The sequence below is a fragment of the Podarcis liolepis genome (assembly GCF_965112155.1).
Source record: "Podarcis liolepis genome assembly, chromosome: 1".
In the NCBI taxonomy this organism is placed as follows: Eukaryota; Metazoa; Chordata; class Lepidosauria; order Squamata; family Lacertidae; genus Podarcis; species Podarcis liolepis.
The window spans coordinates 116,345,291-116,366,342 of NC_139554.1; the positions used below are offsets into that span (position 1 = coordinate 116,345,291).

General features: G+C 42.6%; 1 protein-coding gene across 1 annotated transcript in view; it reads left to right on the forward strand.

The window, feature by feature from the left end:
* LOC310691029 (dynein axonemal heavy chain 11-like) overlaps positions 1 to 21,052 on the forward strand; it is a 228,191-nt gene that overhangs the window by 62,656 nt on the left and 144,483 nt on the right. The window contains exons 28-35 of the mRNA XM_083470619.1: positions 731 to 823; positions 4,233 to 4,427; positions 8,631 to 8,708; positions 9,296 to 9,428; positions 9,538 to 9,665; positions 13,349 to 13,497; positions 15,640 to 15,790; positions 18,382 to 18,513. Coding sequence (XP_083326745.1) covers positions 731 to 823; positions 4,233 to 4,427; positions 8,631 to 8,708; positions 9,296 to 9,428; positions 9,538 to 9,665; positions 13,349 to 13,497; positions 15,640 to 15,790; positions 18,382 to 18,513 — 1,059 coding nt within the window. The remainder of the gene's footprint in view (positions 1 to 730; positions 824 to 4,232; positions 4,428 to 8,630; positions 8,709 to 9,295; positions 9,429 to 9,537; positions 9,666 to 13,348; positions 13,498 to 15,639; positions 15,791 to 18,381; positions 18,514 to 21,052) is intronic.

Below are 21,052 nucleotides of genomic sequence, written 5' to 3' on the forward strand. Positions count from 1 at the left end.
TATTTTATTCAAGTTGGGACCTCTGCTAGGAAGCATGAAGACTAGGTCTGAGTGATACTAACTATTAAATTAGAGTGCATTTATAGAATGGTTGGCCTGTATATATATTCCCGTAAACTAAGCTTATGGTAACGGTAGAAGTGAGCATGAGGAAGCCTTTATTCTAAGGCTGCAATCCTGCATACACTTGCCTGGGAGTAGATCCCACTGAATGGATCTGTTCCTGCGTAGACTTGTGCTGTGAAACATTCAAAGATGATTTCATAGATGACAGGTACTATGTTACCCAAATGAAGCGTCTTGGGCCTACCTACAGTATGTTACAAACTTACATTGATCTCCTCTCACTTTAACAGTTGTGTCTTATAATTTCAGTTGTATGAGGATGCTGAGAATTCTGCTTTAAAGACCCCTACCCCATCTCTCTGAACTATAATGAGTACCCCGGGAAGAGAAGATGAGCGTTTAAACACCCATTGAAGACAGCGCTGTGGACTGTTCCCTTAAATAGAATGCACTTAATTGACTTGTTTATGCCCTATTGGAATCTTAAAAATTGTTCTCTGGTGAACCGTAGTTTACTGATCAAATCCCAGGATTCTTTGTGTGTGTGTGTGTGTGTGTGTGTGTGCTTTGCATATGCTTTAAAGGTCTGGTGTATGAGGTCAAAGAAGCTATGCAAACTGCAGGAAAATGAGGCATTTACTGATGGTTTGTTTCTCTTCCATAGGATCATTATGACTGGGGTCTTAGAGCTATAAAATCCGTTTTAGTTGTGGCTGGATCACTGAAACGAGAAGACCAAAGCAAACCTGAAGACCAGGTTACCCTTTGTCTTATTTTCATCTTGATTCACTTGATAAGGATTAAGAAAGATTAATTCTCAAAGAACTGTTGATTTCATCAGTTACTGATTCATTTTAATCAAATTTAATATAACCTCATATTTTAGTATAATCTCATGGGGGGTGTTTCCCCCTTGCATTTTGCCCAGTGGCACCCACCCTGTGGAACGCCCTACCATCAGATATCAAAGAAATAAACAACTATCTGACTTTTAGAAGACATCTGAAGGCAGCCCTGTTTAGGGAAGCTTTTAATGTTTGATGAATTATTGTATTTTAATATTTTGCAGGAAGCCGCCCAGAGTGGCTGGGGAACAAATAAATTATTATTATTATTATTATTATTATTATTATTATTATTATTGTTATTATTATTATTATTATTATCATTATGCAAGGGTTGGCATGGCATTGGGTCCCAAGATCAGTTCATCATTCCATTTTTTTAAATAAAATATTTATTGAAGTTTTACAAATTTTATCAAACACAACAATACAAACAAACAAAAACAAAAAGAGAAACAAGTATAATTTCAAAACCTTATTTTCTTAAAACTTACTTCACCGACCTCCTCATACCTCCCCTTTCTGCATTCCCATTTCAAATATTATGTTCAGCAAATCCTCACCCTTGATTTTATCCAATTGTCAACCTTTCTTTTCTTTTAACTTAATCTTTACAGCTGTACTCCACTTAATTTCTAAAACCACTCATTAATTTTGCAATGTTTCTTAAGATAATTCTTGAATTCCTTCCAATCTTCTTCCGCCGTCTCTCTTCCCTGGTCTCGATCAGTTCATCATTCCACAAGCCCCATGTTGGTGGAATGGATCTGCTGGGTTTGGATCGCACCAAACCTGTAGGACGAGAGTCAGCCAGTGTTCAACCTTGCCAACAAGCAAGCAGGCCAAGCCAAGCAGGCAAGGTCTCACTGGGAGACCAGGGTGCAGATTCCAACCAGGCGTATACTTAACCTACACTTGAGTTTGCCATGGTCAATCTGTTAGACCTTTTCTTTGTTCCTTTATCTTGGAGCAGCAGAAATCGCTTCAAAGAGTCAATTAGACAGCAGTAAAATCATTTATTTTTTGCCATGACAAAAAAAGGTAGAGACAGGCTGATGCTCATTGCCTGCTCCCCCCCCCCCCCCTCTGGGCTTGCCAGCCCTTTTTATACCCTCTGGGAAGGATGATCATTTGATTTCCGAGAAAACGTGATTTATGGGAAATGGTATAGAATTTTAGCTTTCGTTTCTCCATATTTGTACTTCCTTGTTTCACGTATGTCTAGTCCCTCCTTTCCTCCTGTTTTAGCCTCCCTCCTCCTGGGGGTTACAATAAAATCCATTCAACCTTGCTCTTTATCTCTACCCACCCAAGCCAGAGATTCCAGAGATAGGCCTATTTTCACTGTAAGAAAGATCCTTGTTCTTCTGTTTGGTGAAAAACCTCCCCCCTTTGGGATAATATAGAACAATATTTTAATGGCCCTTCAAATCCTCCCCTCATGCCCCTTATGGGGGCCACCCTATACTATGTTGATCCTGACCAATGCGATTTCCACCCTCATCCAGACAATGTACTGCCACCTAACAAAATAAAGCCATAATTTCACTAAGGGAAAGGCGGAAAAATAACCCAACTAAGTGCCAATCAGGTTGAGAGAGAAATGTTCCTTTCTGACCCTGTCAACCAGCTGCCCAAAATTGCTCAGTGAAGACTCTAACCGAAGGGCGGGTGGGCAGAAAAGCTCTCAAAGCAAAATGGCTGTGAGCTTCAGGGGAAGCAGCCTTATATAGGCTTTTTCCTTCCCCTCTGCAGCAAGGGCTTGTGGGACAGCTCTTTCCCATGAGTCCATCACACAGAAAAGATACTGGGCAAAACCTTGCTCAGTATTTTGATGCAATCTATGGGCCACAGCACTGCTGGGCAAAGGCATCCCATGCTTATTGGGCATGGAACGGGGCTTATAGCAACCCTGTGTGGTAGGCTAGGTTGAGATACAGCTGCTATGCTGGCTTTATAATTCATTCCTTTGCTCCTCACATCCAATCTGTTGTCAGATTGGGTCAGTTCTCCCTGTACAAATTGCAGAAATCTGCCCATTCCCTTATGCCTCCTCAGCTAAGTGTCAGATCATATCCACTACTACTGCAACCTTCTGTGTTATCGTCCTTGTTCACTTTTTAGACTTCTCTAATCTCTCCAAAACTCTGCTGCTGTGATACTCACTGAATTTGCCTTGTTAAACTTGCTCCAAAACCCAGTAGCTCTCAAACCTCCCTCCACCCACCCAGGCCACTTGAAAATTGCTGAGGGTCTTGGTGGACCACTTAATGGTTTTTCTGCCTGTTGTTTAGCGATTGTAAGTCACTGTGCTAGATGCTGAAGCCTATTTGGACTCCCTACTCCTTTCAAATGCATTGTCATCCTCTTTCCCCCACTTTGGACCTTCCCTGACTTGCAGCTTTATACCTCTGGGAAAGGAACATTCTCTGCCATTGGCCACCTGAGTGAAGCTCATGAACCAATGATGGTTCATGAGCCACACTTTCAGAACTCCTGGTCTACCATGTTGTCGAATGTAGACTCTAAGAATATGTTTGCACCATCCTCTTATGCTTTTGGGTGGCTTGGACTGTTGCTTGGGGGGGGGACCCCTGACCATTAGGTCCAGTCTGACCGACTCTGGGGTTGCGGTGCTCATCTCGCTTTATTGGCCGAGGGAGCCGGCGCACAGCTTCCGGGTCATGTGGCCAGCTTGACTAAGCCGCTTCTGGCGAACCAGAGCAGTGCACGGAAACACCATTTACCTTCCTGCCAGAGTGGTACCTATTTATCTACTTGCACTTGGACGTGCTTTTGAACTGCTAGGTTGGCAGTAGCAGGGGCCGAGCAACAGGAGCCCACCCCGTTGCAGGGATTCGAACCGCCAACCTTCTGATCGGCAAATCCTAGGCTCTGTGGTTTAACCCACAGGGCCACCCGGGTCCCTTGGGCTGTTGCTTAACTGGTGTCTAAGTGGATGAAATATACCTGTGTATGTTAATGGAATGTTGTGGTTATTAAACAAGGCAGAGAATTTGGCAGACATCCCCACGATGTACCTAACCCATGTTACAAGAATGCCAGCTTTAGCACACCATTTTCTCAATCACAACACTAAATAATTGCTTCGTGATTGATGGTGGGGAGGGGGAAATGTTGTAGCACTGAATTTACAGGATCCAGTCTTATGTCACCGCAGGTAGCAGATTGAGTTTAACAAGCCATATGGGTTGTAATTGTTTAAGTATGATTAATTCATAATGTTTGTTAATTTTATGCCTTATATTATGGTTTGTTATTATTTCATTTAATTATAGTGTCATGTTGGTTTTTCTGAAGGTTTTGATGAGAGCCCTCAGGGATTTTAATCTTCCGAAGGTAGTCACTAATGATGCCCCTATATTCCTGGGCCTGATCAACGACTTGTTTCCATTGCTGGAAGTTCCACGGAAAAGGGATCTGAAGTTGGAACAGCTGGTGCGCCAGTCCATTGCAGAACTCCATTTGCAGCCCGAGGAAAACTTTATCCTGAAGGTGGAAATAATGGCTTTCTGCTTAGCTTGTTGAACATTCTAAATGGGGTGATTGAATGCTATAATGATCACTGTTGTTTGATGCCTGTAGGTTTCAACATCTGGCTGAGACTATTACGAGGTTCAGCAGTAAGCGAAAGCATTGGGCTTCCTGTTTCCTTGTTAGAAGCGGCCACAATGTTTTTAATGTCTCCATTTCAATATCAGGAAATAATTCCAGTTTGTGGGAATTAAACCACACTAATAATCCCACGGTGTGTAATGCTCTGCCCATCTTAGCACCCATGTCTAGCTTTCGATGCCCTGGATTTTATTAAAACCTAGCTTAAAGGGTTTTTTAAAATAAAAAAACAAAAGACATTTTAATCTCTCTTTAGCCTCTGCTAGACATGAATCCCGATCATCAATATACACACAAGTTAACATTAGCTCTAAATCGGCTTTTGTCCTAAGTAAAGTTCAAGATGGAATGACTAAGGAGACTGGCTTTTCTACCCTTGGGAGGTGAGGAAGAACTGGTCAGGTTCCCAGGGTTACAGAGGAGGGAGGAACAAGTATGCATTCATTACTCCTGCTCTCATCATTACCTGCCCTTTGAGCAAATGATACACTTGAGTCACCAGAGTGAGTGCCCTATTCCATCCCCTTATCACCGTGCTATAATTTGATTTTAAGGAAGCCTGTTTTACTTAAACCTCACTGAAGCAAAGCAAATATTGTTCTCTTTGTCCTTTTTAATAGCTTAGAAATATCGATAGACACCTAGCGTGAGGTTTTTTGGGGGTCACCCTTTCTTCTGTTTGCTTATATCAGATAATCGTTCACGATAAGTATTACAGACTGTGGTTACAACTTTCCACATATGGCTGCAGTCCTAACTGCATTTAAAGGTAAAGGGACCCCTGACAGTTAAATCCAGTCGCGAACAACTCTGGGGTTGCGGCGCTTATCTTGCTTAACAGGCTGAGGGAGCCGGCGTTTGTCTGCTTCCACAGACAGTTTTTCCAGGTCATGTGGCCAGCATGACTAGACCACTTCTGGCAAAGCCAGAGCAGCGCACAGAAACACTATTTACCTTCCCGCCGGAGCAGTACCTATTTATCTACTTGCACTGCGTGCTTTTGAACTGCTAAGGAGGCAGGAGCTGGGACTGAGCAACGGGAGCTCACTTACCTGGGAGTAAAAGGTAAAAAGGTAAAGGACCCCTGGACACTTAAGTCCAGTCAAAGGCGACTATGAGGTTGCGGCGCTCATCTCACTTTTCAGGCGGAGGGAGCCGGCGTTTGTCCACAGACAGCTTTCCGGGTCATGTGGCCAGCATGACTAAACTGCTTCTGACACAACGAGACACTGTGATGGGTCCTAGTGCGCATGTCAATGCCATTTACCTTCCCGCTGTAGCGGTACCTATTTATCTACTTGCACTGGTATGCTGTCAAACTGCTTGGTTGGCAGGAGCTAGGACAGAGCAATGGGAGCTCACCCCGTCGCGCAGATTTGAACCGCCAACTTTCCAATCAGCAAGTCCAAGAGGTTCAGTGGTTTAGACCACAGTGCCACCTGCATCCCGCATACCTGGGAGCATGCCCCTTGAATTCCGTAGGATGTGGTTTTGAATAGGCATAGTTAGGATAGTGCTGCGTGCTAATGAGGAAGGTAGACATCAGTGTGGTTAATGACATATCTGTGTGCACTCTTAACTGCTTTTCAGTTTAAAATAAATTTTATTTTATTATTTGTTTGTTCAAAAGTACTCAGGGCGGTAAAGGTAAAGTGACCACTGACCATTACGTCCAGTCGTGACTGGCTCTGGGGTTGCGGCGCTCATCTAGCTTTATTGGCCAAGGGAGCCGGCGTACAGCTTCCGGGTCATGTGGCCAGCATGACTAAGCTGCTTTTGGCGAACCAGAGCAGCGCACGGAAATGCCGTTTACCTTCCCGCCGGAGCAGTTCCTATTTATCTACTTGTACTTTGACGTGCTTTCGAACTGCTAGGTTGGCAGGATCAGGGACCGAGCAATGGGAGCTCACCCCATTACGGGGATTCGAACCGCTGACCTTCTGATTGGCAAGTCCTAGGCTCTGTGGTTTAACCCACAGCGCCACCCGCGTCCCTCTCAGGACAGTACACATAGTTAAATACAGGATAAAAACAAGCAAATAAGTAAAACGAAACAGCAACACATTAATTCCCCCCTCCCCACAGACCCATTTCCCAAATTGGTGGCTTTATTTTCCTTTCCATGGCCACACTGAGGACTTCTATGGTGGCAAGGGTCCTCCCCACCCCCCACTGCTGGTGTATGGGCCCTGTCTCTGTATTCTAACAGCCTCCAGCAGCACAAAACAGAGGGTTAGGGTTACTCCCTAAGACAGCAAAACAAACTCAGCCTACATAAAAGTGTTCTGGACACCGAATTGAAATAAAACAAAATATCTGGGTAAATTGGAGGCATCGTGGTCTGGCATTTAAAAGCTATGCCACCTCCAGATTAATCTCCTGGGGGAGAGGGCATTCCTTAAGCAAGATGCCACCAATTAGTATCTGCAGCCCAGATGCAGTAGCAGCAAAATTAGCAATAAATCACGACCCTTTATGACTCCCAAGCTCCCTAAAATAGATTTTCAGAGTTTAGCCTTTTAGTCCCTTGTGTCTTCTGCAGGTGCTTGGTGGGAGGGAAGCATGAGCAAGAGACCTCTGAAGAGCTGTGTTTAAATTTAGTTTTGTTTTACTGTAATAGGGAATGAAAAATAACAGTTGGTTAGAGCATGGTTCTGATCACCCCAAGGTTGCAGGTTCGATCCCCGTGAGGGACAGCTGCATATTCCTGCATTGCAGGGGGTCAGACTAGATGATCCTCAGGGTACCTTCCAAATCTGTGATTCTATGATATTAATGACATTCCTTTCCTTCTAACAATCTTTTATTTATTACGCTGCAAGTGAACTCAAACGACCTTCAATACTCTCAGCGAGGCTGCAGCCCTGTATCCATGTACTCCACAGAACTCAGTAGGACTTATATTTTGAGTAGACATGTGGGTGGCGCTGTGGGTTAAACCACAGAGCCTAGGACTTGCCAATCGGAAGGTCGGCGGTTCGAATCCCCGCGACGGGGTGACTCCCGTTGCTTGGTCCCTGCTCCTGCCAACCTAGCAGTTCGAAAGCACATCAAAGTGCAAGTAGATAAATAGATACCACTCCGGCGGGAAGGTAAACGGCGGTTCTGTGCGCTGCTCTGGTTCGCCAGAAGCAGCTTGGTCATGCTGGCCACATGACCTGGAAGCTGTACGCCGGCTCCCTCGGCCAATAAAGCGAGATGAGCGCTGCAACCCCAGAGTCAGTCACGACTGGACCTAATGGTCAGGGGTCCCTTTACCTTTACCTTTACGTGCTGAGACAATATAGTGAAACCTATGTTGCACATTTAATTTTTATGTTGTGAACCGCCCTGTGATCTTTGGTGGTATAGAAATTTAATTAATAATTATAATAATAATTTAACTAATATGTCAGGTGGTTTGGGCTTGTAGATCAAAGTTGGGCTGGCTTGGTGAGGAACCTGTGGCTCTCCAGATGTTTTTGGACTACAACTCCCATCATCCCTAGCTAGCAGGACCAGTGGTCAGGGATGATGGGAACTGTAGTCCAAAAACTGCTGGGGACCCAAGTTTGTAGAAGACCCTGATGTAGAAGGTCACAGGTTAACCACCCAACATAACCCCTTATACCACTTGTGTCTAATCTCAATGTAATATTTCGCAACACAGCATAATCCATATGCCTTCCCTGCTGCAGAAGTATCAAAACCTAATGGAATGGTCCTATTGTTCATTGTTCATCTAAAACCAGAGACAATGTAGTTCTGGACAATGTAGTGTTGATGCTGCTATTGACTCCATTCTTTCAGCCCTTAGTAGTAAAATCACACAGAGCATGTCCAACACACCCAGTGAAAATCTGACTTGTGTCTTTCTGAATATGTTCCACAACTGCGGCAGAACAGAGTAAAAGAGGGGCAATTTTTTTAAGGAATGAGAGAATAAAATAGGACTGATGTTTATTGAAATGGGAAAGAAAAGTGTTCTCCGATTCGTCTCCTTCATTCTTACAGTTTTCTTAATACATAGCTATGCCTGTAAAATATGTTCGCCATTATATCAATTCCAAACCCTACCACTAATTTTCTTGAACGGCTTTTTAGGTTATGCAGTTAGAAGAACTACTGGCTGTCAGGCATTCAGTCTTTGTAGTTGGAAATGCTGGAACAGGGAAAAGCCAGGTAAAATGAAGAATACACCCATTTCTCCAACAAACAAATAGCAATAAAGAGAGCATGAATCGGTAATGCAGGTTACAAGATGTTTGCCGCTTTGATGAAACTTCTGTGTTCAATAGTCTCGGTGAAATTGATATTCTGGTGTCGGTGGGGCATGTCAACTTCATCAGTTTTCGTTCCCTCCAAATCCGGTTACATATTTATATCCCGGATGTATTTATGCATTTCCTCGCATATGTAGGAGCAGAGCACGTAAAACTGAAGTCCTATGTCAGGGTTGAGGAAAGCTGAAGAACTATCACTAGTGCTGCAAGGAAGGAAACCTATGGATAGGTATACTGAGGACATGCACACTTAAGGAAGTGGGCCTAAGATGTAAAGTGTGAATGTGCGAAACACATATATTGCACACATACAACTAGCGGCGGGGTGTGTGTGTGTGGTAATGACTGACTGCAATTACCTATTAGATATATATTCAGGTTAACTTCTCTGTTACACATGGAACAAGAAATAATTCTGAAGGATGCCTTTTAACTGATGCTATCCCTTGATTGTGAAACTGGCATGATAAAATGTTCTTACTTTAGATATTAAAGACACTACACGCGACTTACTCAAATATGAAGCTGAGGCCAGCATGGAATGATATCAACCCCAAAGCTGTCACAACGGATGAACTTTTTGGGTTTCTTCACCCTTCAACAAGGGAGTGGAAAGATGGTATTTCCAATCATTATACGCTTAATAAAATTGCACATCTTAACATGTACAAACACATACAAGTTTGTTGTTGTTTAAAAAACTAATTTTTGTTTTCATCGTTTTGAAGGCTTGTTTTCTTCCATGATGAGAGAACTGTCTAGCATCACACATGATGGCCCCAAATGGATTGTCCTGGATGGTGACATTGATCCTATGTGGATTGAGTCACTCAACACTGTCATGGATGACAATAAGGTGTGTATCACATTCTTTAACATGGCTGTGATGAGCAGGTGAGATACTCTTCTGGTCCATTTGCTAAATATGTACAGTGTTTCCTGCAGTGCCGGATTTACGTGAGGTGGCCAAAGTATTGGAGCCTCAGCTTCAGGATCTGTCCTTCCAGTGAGCACTAAGGGCTGATTTCCTTCAGAATGGATAGGTTTGATCTTCTTGCAGTCCATGGGACTCTCAAGAGTCTCCTCCAGCACCATAATTCAAAAGCATAATTCTTCAGCGATCAGCCTTCTTTATGGTCCAGCTCTCACTTCCATACATCACTACTGGGAAAACCAAAGATTTTACTATATGGACCTTTGTTGGCAAGGTGATGTCTCTACTTTTTAAGCATCCATCTTAGATTCCTGTAAAGCAGGAGTGGGGAACCTCAGGCTTGGTTGGATGGGGGGGGGGAGGGTGACACAGATACAGTCCTCCAAACATTTTTATCTGGCCTTTGAAATCCTTCACTGGCCTTCTACACACCTCAAGTGTTTTTGCCTGGCTAGAATGTGTCCTTGAATTCTCATGATGCTTCTTCCTTGTCTGGATGGAGGATAAAGAGTGAAAAGCATCAGGCATGAGGCTACCTTAGAAGACTGTTGAAGGACTGCTTTTGCCTGTGTGACCCTGGAGGTAATCTTTGAGTGCCTCTCACCCCAAGCCCCTGAAGATAGGTTGTACAGTAGTGTTAAAGGATAAAGGGCCTGGTTTTGCTATGGAACCCCATTTATGGGACACCCTCACAGGAAACATTCACCTGATTTAGGTGTCAAATCTGTGTTATTTTCCCAGTCCTAGCTGGCCATGTCACTGTTCTCCTGTCAATGCCTCTTAATCTAGAGCTTATCGTTTGGGTTTGTTTTTTTTGCATCTGTAGGTGAGAATTGTTAATTTTATTATATTTTTAAGTGGAAAGATAGACTGTAATCATGCACACTTACTATCTCTACTCAACAAGGTTTTGCTAGTTTTTGAATTGACATAAGACCTGCAAAGACTGTTTCTTAAAGGAGACAAAAGTGTGAAGAATAAGCACACTACGGGCAATGATGCCTCTATTGTATCAAAACTCGGTGGAGAAAAACCTAAAATCTGTTTCTGGCCTTATTATACCAACACTTACAACCGTTTCCTATAGACGGCATTGACCAAGGCTCCTGCTTATAGTAGACCGTGCTAATAGAGAAATAATTTTTTCATTGATAGACCCAGTACGGTTGTGCTGTGATATAAATCGAGGTTTAAAGATACCAATAGCATCCAAAATAGAATTATGTATTTTGGAATAAAGAGTAGATCTAAACCTACATGACCTAGACTTACCACCAACACCCATTTAGTGTAAAAGAGAGAGAGAGAATGTCTCCTTAACTAAAATGAGTAAAAGTGGAAAGTTCATGGTTCAACCTTGGAAGTGGGAGGAGCAGAAAGCTGAATCATTTTGTATTTTTTTTTTAGTATGTATTAATCTCCATTGATTAAAATGTCACCTTTATTCACCACGGCGTCCTGGCCTTTCTTTATGATGGATACAACAGCAGGAGAGCAAACTGTTGGAATTGAGATACTTTGTGCAAATTGAAAAGAGATTTTTTTTTTGCCCTAATTTCACACAATGCTGGAAACCTCCTTTAAATCACATTTTCCTAACCAGCTCCTAGAATAGCTCTTGTTGTTAGATTCTAAGGACTCTATTGTAGCTTTTAAGCTAAAGTACTCAGTAGGGGATGTGTAGCGTTGCACCGCCCCTTAGGAACACCAGAAGAATAGCACCTGATGGCAAGTACAATCATAGAAGATAAAAATGGATCACACTGAAACAGGTTATCCAGGCCCACTGTGGGCCATCGCTCTATTGTAGCACACGGGATCTACAACATATCTTGTATGGCCTATTTCTCCAGTTTGCCATAAAACATTCCTCATTCTCACAGCCAAATTCCTTCCACTTCTCGCGATTTTATCGTTACTCTTGAAATACTTGATTTTTCCCCCCTGATAAGTTTGCGTTTGGAATCATGTGTTTGGATTTCTTTTCTTGCGAAGGATTGGGAAAAAACAGTTTAATTTCTCTCTTCGATTATAGTTAAATGATGTAGTAGATGAAACTGGATTTCTCTTTAGCTCAGTTCCGATATATTGCCAAGGCATGATATTGGTGTTACAGTAAGACAACAAAAAAACCCTTCCTTCCCTTCCTTTCTCCCCCGATACTTCCTGTTTCACAGCAAACATATTTTGCTACTTTTTTTTCTTCTAAAGGAGGCAAATTATGTTTTGCATAAACCAGTTTTCCTTTAAGATGGAATTGGAAATCACAAGCAAACATGGCATCCAGTTATGCTTTGCAGATAAACCATGGTTTCCCCATTGCAGACACGGGAAACTGTGGTTTCCCTTGTAAAAGGAAGGGTAGGATGATAACAGAGCACATGTGGAGAGATGAGAGAACAGAAGCCTCATGCACATTCAAGCAATACCACACTGTGGTTTAGCATTATATCTGAACAGCTATCTCTGAGAGCCTTTCTGCTAGCAACTGACAACAACACCTTTTAATTTATTTCTTTTCCAACCACTTTAGCCTTAAAATAATTGTGTGAAATACAAAGCCTCAGTTTACTTTTGCATTTGCAGCAGTACATTGATTTAGTAAAATATAACATTTTCATCTTTACTTTATTTAATTTACTTTATTTAATATTTACTTTATTCAAGGGACCGAAGAACAGCATCTTGGAAAGAAAAATAGCCAGTTTTTTTTCCCCTTATTGCCTGAACTTTTGTTTAATGTGCATTGAAACCACACCATTGCTGGCTTATTCAATTTTAAGAGATTTAATTCATAGTTTCTTCTCTTCATAAATTGTAGGTTTGATTTCATGATGATTTACTATTGTTATCCCTTTTGTTTTGCTGTTTTTCAACCCATCCCTAACATAAATTTCTTTCCATGAATCAAGATATTATATTGATTTTATTCCCACTGACAATAAAGAATCCTTTTGTGTAAGGCCAGCAAAACAAAATTGCAGAGAAGAGTTACCTTTTTGTCCATTGTGATTATTGCTGGGTAAGTGGATAGGGAATCAGTTGGCTTTTCAATGAAATGACGATTAACATGGCTTTATAAAAACATCGAAGAAATTAAGGACAGTCCAAAGGGAAGTTCTCCTGCACATGTTTAATTGAAGCAGCACAGTATCACTTTCATCAATTTCAATGTGTCTTATGCAAGAGATCTTCTCATTGGATAGTGTTTGAGTTCATTCTTCTGCTGTTTTCCTGAATGTCACGGCAGATATCCATAAAGATATAAGGGATATTATTTAAACTGACAAATAACACTCATTGGAAAATAAAATCATATTCCTGTGTATTAGCTATAGCTGAACATGTGCTTTGTGATTCTTACTTTTTTTAAAAGAAACCACAGAACCTTAATTACCGTATTTTTCGCTCTATAACACGCACCCGACCATAACACGCACGTAGTTTTTAGAGGAGGAAAATCCGTAGGCATGCCACCCGTAGGCATTCCCTCCATAACACGCACAGACATTTCCCCTTACTTTCTAGGAGGAAAAAAGTGAGTGTTATGGTGCAAAAAATACGGTACTTAATTTGAAATGAATTTGTAATGATTCTGTGCTTAGGTTCTGACTCTAGCAAGTAACGAACGAATTTCATTAACACCTTCCATGCGACTGGTGTTTGAAATAAGCCACCTCCGGGCAGCAACTCCAGCCACTGTGTCGAGAGCTGGCATCCTCTATGTGAATACGCAGGACCTAGGCTGGAGTCCGTGAGTACCTCCCTTGCTTTTTGTACTTTTAATGTGCCCTTTGAAATATTACCCGTTTTGTGCTCTTTCATTAGCCAGCTTGAAGAAAGGCAAGACACACATTTAACAAGCAATCACATAAGGACTGGCAGTTCAGTGCACCTTGAGCCAGCAACTCTTGGGCCAGGAAGAATATATGAAGAACCCTCCTATGCTGTCCAAAATGCCTATGGCCATGCTTGCTCCTTTGGTAGTGATGATCTCATTTGCTGCTGCGCTATACTGTATTCTTAACTCAGCAAACAGCTTGCTGAATGCTCTGTTCATGTAGCTGTCATCTTGTCAGCTGTATGTTGTTGTTGTTTAGTCGTTTAGTGGTGTCGGACTCTTCGTGACCCCATGGACCAGAGCACGCCAGGCACTTCTGTCTTCCACTGCCTCCCGCAGTTTGGTCAAACTCATGCTGGTAGCTTCGAGAACACTGTCCAACCATCTCGTCCTCTGTCGTCCCCTTCTCCTTGTGCCCTCCATCTTTCCCAACATCAGGGTCTTTTCCAGGGAGTCTTCTCTTCTCATGAGGTAGCCAAAGTATTGGAGCCTCAGCTTCACGATCTGTCCTTCCAGTGAGAACTCAGGGGTGATTTCCTTCAGAATGGAGAGGTTTGATCTTCTTGCAGTCCATGGGACTCTCAAGAGTCTCCTCCAGCACCAGAATTCAAAAGCATCAATTCTTCGATGATCAGCCTTCTTTATGGTCCAGCTTTCACTTCCATACATCGCTACTGTCAGCTATATACTCTATGGTATTGAGTGAACAGCTGTTTCCTCAGAGATTAAGCTGATCAGTATTGTACAAAGGAACTTGTCATTGGAGCCACAATGCACTGGTGTTGCTACTAGAGCTGTAGTATAGTCCATGTGAGCCATGGGGACATCATCCAATATGGGAAAAGGAACATTTCAGTGGTAGAGCTCCTGCATTGAAGGCAAAAGGTCCCAGGTTCAGTCCCTAGCCTAGTGTTTCCCAAACTTGTGTCTCCAGCTCTTTTTGGACTACAGTTCCCATCGTTCTTGACCACTGGTCCTGCTAACCAGGGATGATGGGAGTTGTGGTCCAAAAACAGCTGGTGACCCAAGTTTGGGAAACACTGCCCTAGCGTATCTTGTCAGGACTGGGGAAGAATTCTATCTGAAAATCTGGAGGACTGGTGCCAGACCTTTAGTGTGAAGAAGGCAACTTTCTAGGGAGACACAGGGTATGAGAACATAGGGGAAATGTCCAGAACAGGGGTTGCTGACTCAGTGCCTGCAGGTGGAAATGTGCCCACTGGTCCACAAAGTTTGATGACCCGCACTGAGAGGAAAATGTGTCTGGGGTAGTCAAGGGGTAACCCCAGATCCTATAGGTAAACAGTGGGGAAGAGGGATGAAATAATAATGCCAGGTGTTGGGAGAATTGGAGAAAGCTCAGACAGAAAAGCTTTATTGGTGTGGAGGTGACGGCATGCGGGTGGCAATTTTTCTTCTTCTCTAAATTACATTTGTTATTTCCCCCAACATCCATGGAAATGTCATATGCTTCTAAAACAGCATTTCCCAGTCTCATTCCTTTCAGACACTATGGCCAATGGCCAAGGATGAGGGGTGTTGCAATCCAAAACATCTGAAAGATGACAGGTTGAGGGAGAGTGTGTCTTAGGGGTAAAAAAAAAAAGGCATTTAAAGTCATACATTTTAACTGACAGAAGAACACACCCCTGGAACAGAATCAAGCAGCCTTCTCTAATCAGGAGCCCTCCAAATGGTTTGGACTTTGACTCTCATCACCCCTGGTCACTGGTCATAGTGGTTGGAGCTACTGGGAGATGGAGTCCAAAATATGTGGAGGGCACTGGTTTGGGAAGGCAAAAGAAGCAGTAACTTAGTCACAGTTGTACTACAAGGCCAAATCAATTGGAAACGGATCACCAACAACAAGGTAATTCGGAGAGGCATTTCAGCAGGTAAAATAAGGCTGAACCAAGCTAAGGACATACAGTAAAAGCACTAGGCAACTCCGCAAACAATCCTCTACTCTTCTCATAAACCCGCTTTCAAACATAGTAAACAAAAGCAATTGATTAAGGGGAGGAGAAGCACCTTAAAATAAGTTTGTTTTCACAGATATGTGACTAGCTGGATTGAAACTCGCAAAGCACAGACGGAAAGGGCAAATCTAACCATCCTTTTTGACAAATATGTTCCTTACTGCTTGGAGCAAGTCCGCTGCAACTTAAAAACCATCACCCCCGTTCCAGAGAACAGCATGGTTCAGGTAACAACAACTGCAGCAGGATCTTCAGACTGCCACTCTTCCTGAGATGTGATTGTGAGAGTGTTCAAGTATGCAGACCTAGTGTGAAGGAACTTCATTATAATCACAGCGTGGTTTAACATTTTGTGTTTTGTGATTCAAGTGACAAAGCAGACACAGATTGTGTAACTGTTTCCTCCTGAATTAGGGCTGATGCCATCCTCTACAGTAATCTCATTTAAAGTCAAAAAGACTACTCTTAAGACTCTTATAGAGTCAAGTTATTGTTCATACAAGTAGTATATATAAAAAAGAAATATGGGAACGCTATGGAGGTGAGGTCGGTGTTCCTTCATTTTCTAAAACAGACTCCATAATTACAATGAAGTTATTTGGCTGTTGATAAAATTGAGCTCAACAATTTAGGAGTGTTAACTGCTTTACAGAATTCTGGACAGACCGTTGCTTGATCTGAAGTTACTTTAGCAAGCAACTGAAATTACAACAGACATTATATGGGACAAGCCCTTACTTTCCTTAAGTTATGTTATTTTTAAAATGCCATATGCATTTCTGAATGAATGCAGAAGTTATGCACTTGAATAATGCTTTTATATGAAGCTTTTGAGTGTGTGTTTTAAAAAAAACTTTCTGGATCACATTATTTTTCTATGAGGAAAAAACAAAAGAGAGAAATGAAAACATTTTTTTGTGCCTAACTTACAAGGCAGAAAAACTCAGACTAGAGAACTTAGATGTGGGTCTTTTGAACAGCACAGTTACATTGCATTTGGGTATTATTTTTTGAGTCATCCGCACACATCTGCAATCCAAAAGTGGTAAAGAGTGTGTGGTTGGGGTCGCTCCCACAATGACTTTTAAAAACATATTTATTTAATAAAGTTTGCTTGCATAGATTCTGCACCAGAAGGACTACTACAGCAGTGCTCATTGCAGAAACCCCTCTCTCTCTCTCTCTCTCTCTCTCTCTCTCTCTGTGTGTGTGTGTGTGTGTGTGTTTATCTGTCTCTGCGCACATGCAAAGGTGGAACAGGGCAAGATTCTGGAAATCCTGGGAGTAGGGGGAAGAAAAGGAGTGAATTTTGTGCTCATATGTAGGAGCTGAACTGGGAAGGAAATAGGACTATGTGGCACCATTCTCCCAGTGCAGTTCATGTTTCCCTGTTATACTGGAATTGAGCCAGTATCTGCAGCTGTCACAAAGCTCAGTAACTCTATATGTTCCCAACCTATATATTGCAGAGAACACTCTTCCACCTTGTAAGCCCAGTCCCATAATTTGAACACAGTCTGATAGAGACTTCCCTTTGCTCTTTCAGCCTAGGTATGTGTGCTTAGGAGGATAATATCAGTTACCAATATTTTGGGTTGCCATATTTCAAAAAGTAAAAAACAGGACATCCTGAAAGTTTTTGAACTTTCTTTTAGGAAAACACCAAGATTGTTGAGCTTTTTTAGGAAACCCCCAAAGTCTTTTTTAGGAAACCCCCACGTATTTTTTTGTTTGACTTGGAAATTCCTCCAGGACGTCAATTCTGCCTTTGAAATCCTGGTAATGTCTGGGACATATGCCAGCCCTACCAATATTATGCTTTCTGAAAACAGGCTTTGCATGCAGAACACATTCCCGTAGACCAGGGCGGCTTATCTTTGATCCTCCAGGTGTTGCTGGACTACAATTCCCATCAAACCTAGCCAACATGGCCAGTGGTCAGAGATAATGGGAGTTGTAGTTCAACAGCTAAAGGACCATATCTTAGTGTGAACCCCTCTGCCTCTACCACTGCCATGTGACACCCTCCAGGAATAGTATATGACAAATTCCTTCTTCTTGCATCAGTTACCACTTTTCAGTGGCTGAATACAGTTTCCAGTTCTTCACCCCAGCTCTCAAACAGCTCTTCCTTCTGCAGTGTTTGATTCAATTGCCCATGGGCCAGAGAAGAAGTGGGGACTGCACATAGATCCACACTGGGGATTACCGTATTTTTTGCACCATAACACTCACTTTTTTCCTCCTAGAAAGTAAGGGGAAATGTCTGTGCATGTTATGGAGGGAATGCCTACAGGTGGCATGCCTACAGATTTTCCTCCTCTAAAAACTATGTGCGTGTTATGGTCGGGTGCGTGTTATAGAGCGAAAAATACAGTAATCTTCCCCCTCCCTCTTCAGTTCAACAATTTGTGTATGTTGCTTAGGTGTGCCTCACATATTGTAGGAGCAGCTACCCAGCAGGCTTTCCTGCCTATAATAAAGGGAAGTTGCCCTCGACTCATTGCTTTGGCCTCCTGTGTGTGACTTTTCTTCTTCTATGCCAAATCTGATACCAGTCCTACTCAGAGTAGACCCACTGAAATTAATGGGCGTGGTCTATTCATTTCAATGAGCCTACCCTGAAGAGAGCCTAGTCAGATGCCGTCCTCTGTAATTATAAATACATCACAATGGTTATGTGAAATTAAGTGTTTTAAAGTATTTATTATATTGGGGCAGTAGCAGCTATAGAAGTAGAAATAAGAATATAAAGGATGTTGGGACTGTATTCAGATATCTCTGATCTCTCCTTCCTTTTTATTTATTTTCACTGGAGACTTTGTGTTCATTACTGGATTGTCTCCTGACCCCGGAGAATGCTCCCCCAGACTCTCCTCGTGAACTCTATGAAGTATATTTTGCATTTGCGAGTATATGGGCCTTCGGTGGTGCTTTGTTCCAAGATCAGGTGAGTGGTTGGTTTTGAGGGAAGATAACAGTATTCTGGTATTCTCTTCAAGTTTGACAGCAACCATTCCTGCACCACACGGGGTTGGGCTACATGACCCATGACGTCCTGTACAACTCAACAGTTCTATGATTCCATCTTCCAGTCAATGGTGTGCGGTGAAATTTTTCGTAGGGGAACAGGGCCAGAGGTACCAGTTTGCAAGAGTGATGGGGGGGCACAACATCACGTGCATGAGCACTGTATCTCCCTCCCTAAACCAGGCAGAAGTTTCCTGGGCTTTGGGAAGCAGGCGCCAGGCTTTAATACTTTTAATACTCTAATTTACCAGGAACGTTTAGGAGACTAGCCTAGTCCCTGTAGTCCACTGACTGCACCCCACTGCTTCCAATATATTTTCAATAAGAAATGAGACAGGAAAAATAAGCCAGTAATATTTGTATCATTAACTGCAAAATTATGGCCGTGAGTGTGTGTGTTTTTTATACAGTCGTACCTCAGAAGTAGAACGCCTTGCGAGTCAAAAGTTTTGGCTCGTGAACGCCGCAAACCCGGAAGTGAGTGTTCCGGTTTGTGGACATTCTTCAGAACCCGAATGTCCGACGCAGCTTCCGATTGGCTGCAGGAGCTTCCTGCAGCCAATTGGAAGCCGCACCTTGGTTTCCGAATGTTTTGGAAGTCGAATGGACCTCCGGAACAGATTCCGTTCGACTTCCGAGGTATGACTGTATTTACAGAAAGATCCAGAAGATCTCACCTTGGCCTAGTTGCTGAAGAACAGTGATGTTCTCCACTTCTACCGTCTGTCACCCCAAAGTGATACATCCAAGATGCCCACCTTCAAATGTGCATTTTAGCAATTATTTTAGAAAATTAATATGCATTCATACATGATTCTGGACACACCACTCCTTTGTGTACTGTAGGGGTCAGAAATCAGAATACACTGTCCATGCCAACAGATAAGGCCTGGACATATTTTGATGTAGCACAGCTGTTCTGCCTTGTTGCTAGTTATTCACTCCCTTTTCTTTGGGTTCTTTCTTGTGGCGATATGTTCTACAGTTTCCATTTCGTACATTTGACACTTGATAAACATTTTTGGCCCTCGGAAACATAATATACACCATAGGGCTTTTCTAATCTCTAGCACCTACCATCCCACAAGCCAACTATCCCACTAACTCCTGCTTCTTACAAGTTCTGAAGGGAAAGCGTCAGACGATCACAGTAATTTTCTGACAGCAAGATCACCTATCCCTGATATAACTGATCCAACAGGAAGGAACTTTTCTCAGCCTAATGATTCATGACTGTTCTCTCTACAGGGATATACAGACCCAGGAAATACTCTGAGCCTCCTGTTTCCTTTTACCACTTGCCAGGGTCTCCTACCAACATCTAGTTAATATTGGCTGTGATAGAAGACTTTTCACCCTAACAACTGATGAAGTAGCTGGCAGATCACTACTCCTTTTGAGTGGATTTAGGCCACTGATTGGCTACCAAGTCTATATTTGTCAGAACAGTGAAATAAGGCAAATGTGTCTCCAGATCCTTGTTTCCCTTCCTTTCTTTAATATCTCAAGACATCTCAAGCTGCTTGGCTTGATTTCTTTAAGGTGAAAGCTGAACCCTATCACACCACGGATGCATGTATTGTTAAGTGCCAGAACCTGGCTCACCTTTACTGCATCTTTCTGATGTGCTATGTATGGCTTGGAAGAGGGCTTTGAATGTGACAGTATGTTAGGGTGGGCATTCTGTATTCTGCGAATGAGGGACTTAGCATGAACCAAATGGCATTTTTGCTTCCAGAAAAACTTTGGTGTCACCCGAAAGCGTGCAGCAACATATGATTATAAAAGAATAAAGTGCCTTGGTATTTTCATTGTAAGAAAATAGACAGTCTAGGAAACCTCAGGGTTAAAAGGTTACTATCGAATAGTTCCTTGAGTTATTTCCCATAACTTAGATCAGTGAACATAGTTTGGGAGAAAGTCCTGCAGCTCCTGCAGTTTCTAAGCTATGAACTTAACATTCCCACTTGGTTTTTTCTTTTCTTTAAGCTTTCCTCTCTGTTTTATAACGGTAAGGAACATAATAAGCTGTCTTTTATTTAAACAGACCATTGGTTCATCTGGCTCACTCTCGTCTACGATGATAGGCACTGGTTATATAATAATAATAATACTTTATTTGTACCCCGTGCATCTGGCTGGGCTTCCCCAGCCACTCTGGGCGGCTTCCAAAAAATATATTAAAATACTGTAATACATCAAACATTAAAAACTTCCCTGAACAGGGCTGCCTTCAGATGTCTTCTAAAAGTCTGGTAGTTGTTGTTCTCCTTGACATCTGGTGGGAGGGTGTTCCACAGGGAGGGCGCCACTACCGAGAAGGCCCTCTGCCTGGTTCCCTGTAACTTGGCTTCTCGCAGTGAGGGAACTGCCAGAAGGCCCTCGGAGCTGGACCTCAGTGTCAGGTAGAACGATGGGGGTGGAGACGCTCCTTCAGGTATACAGGACCTGGTTCTCCA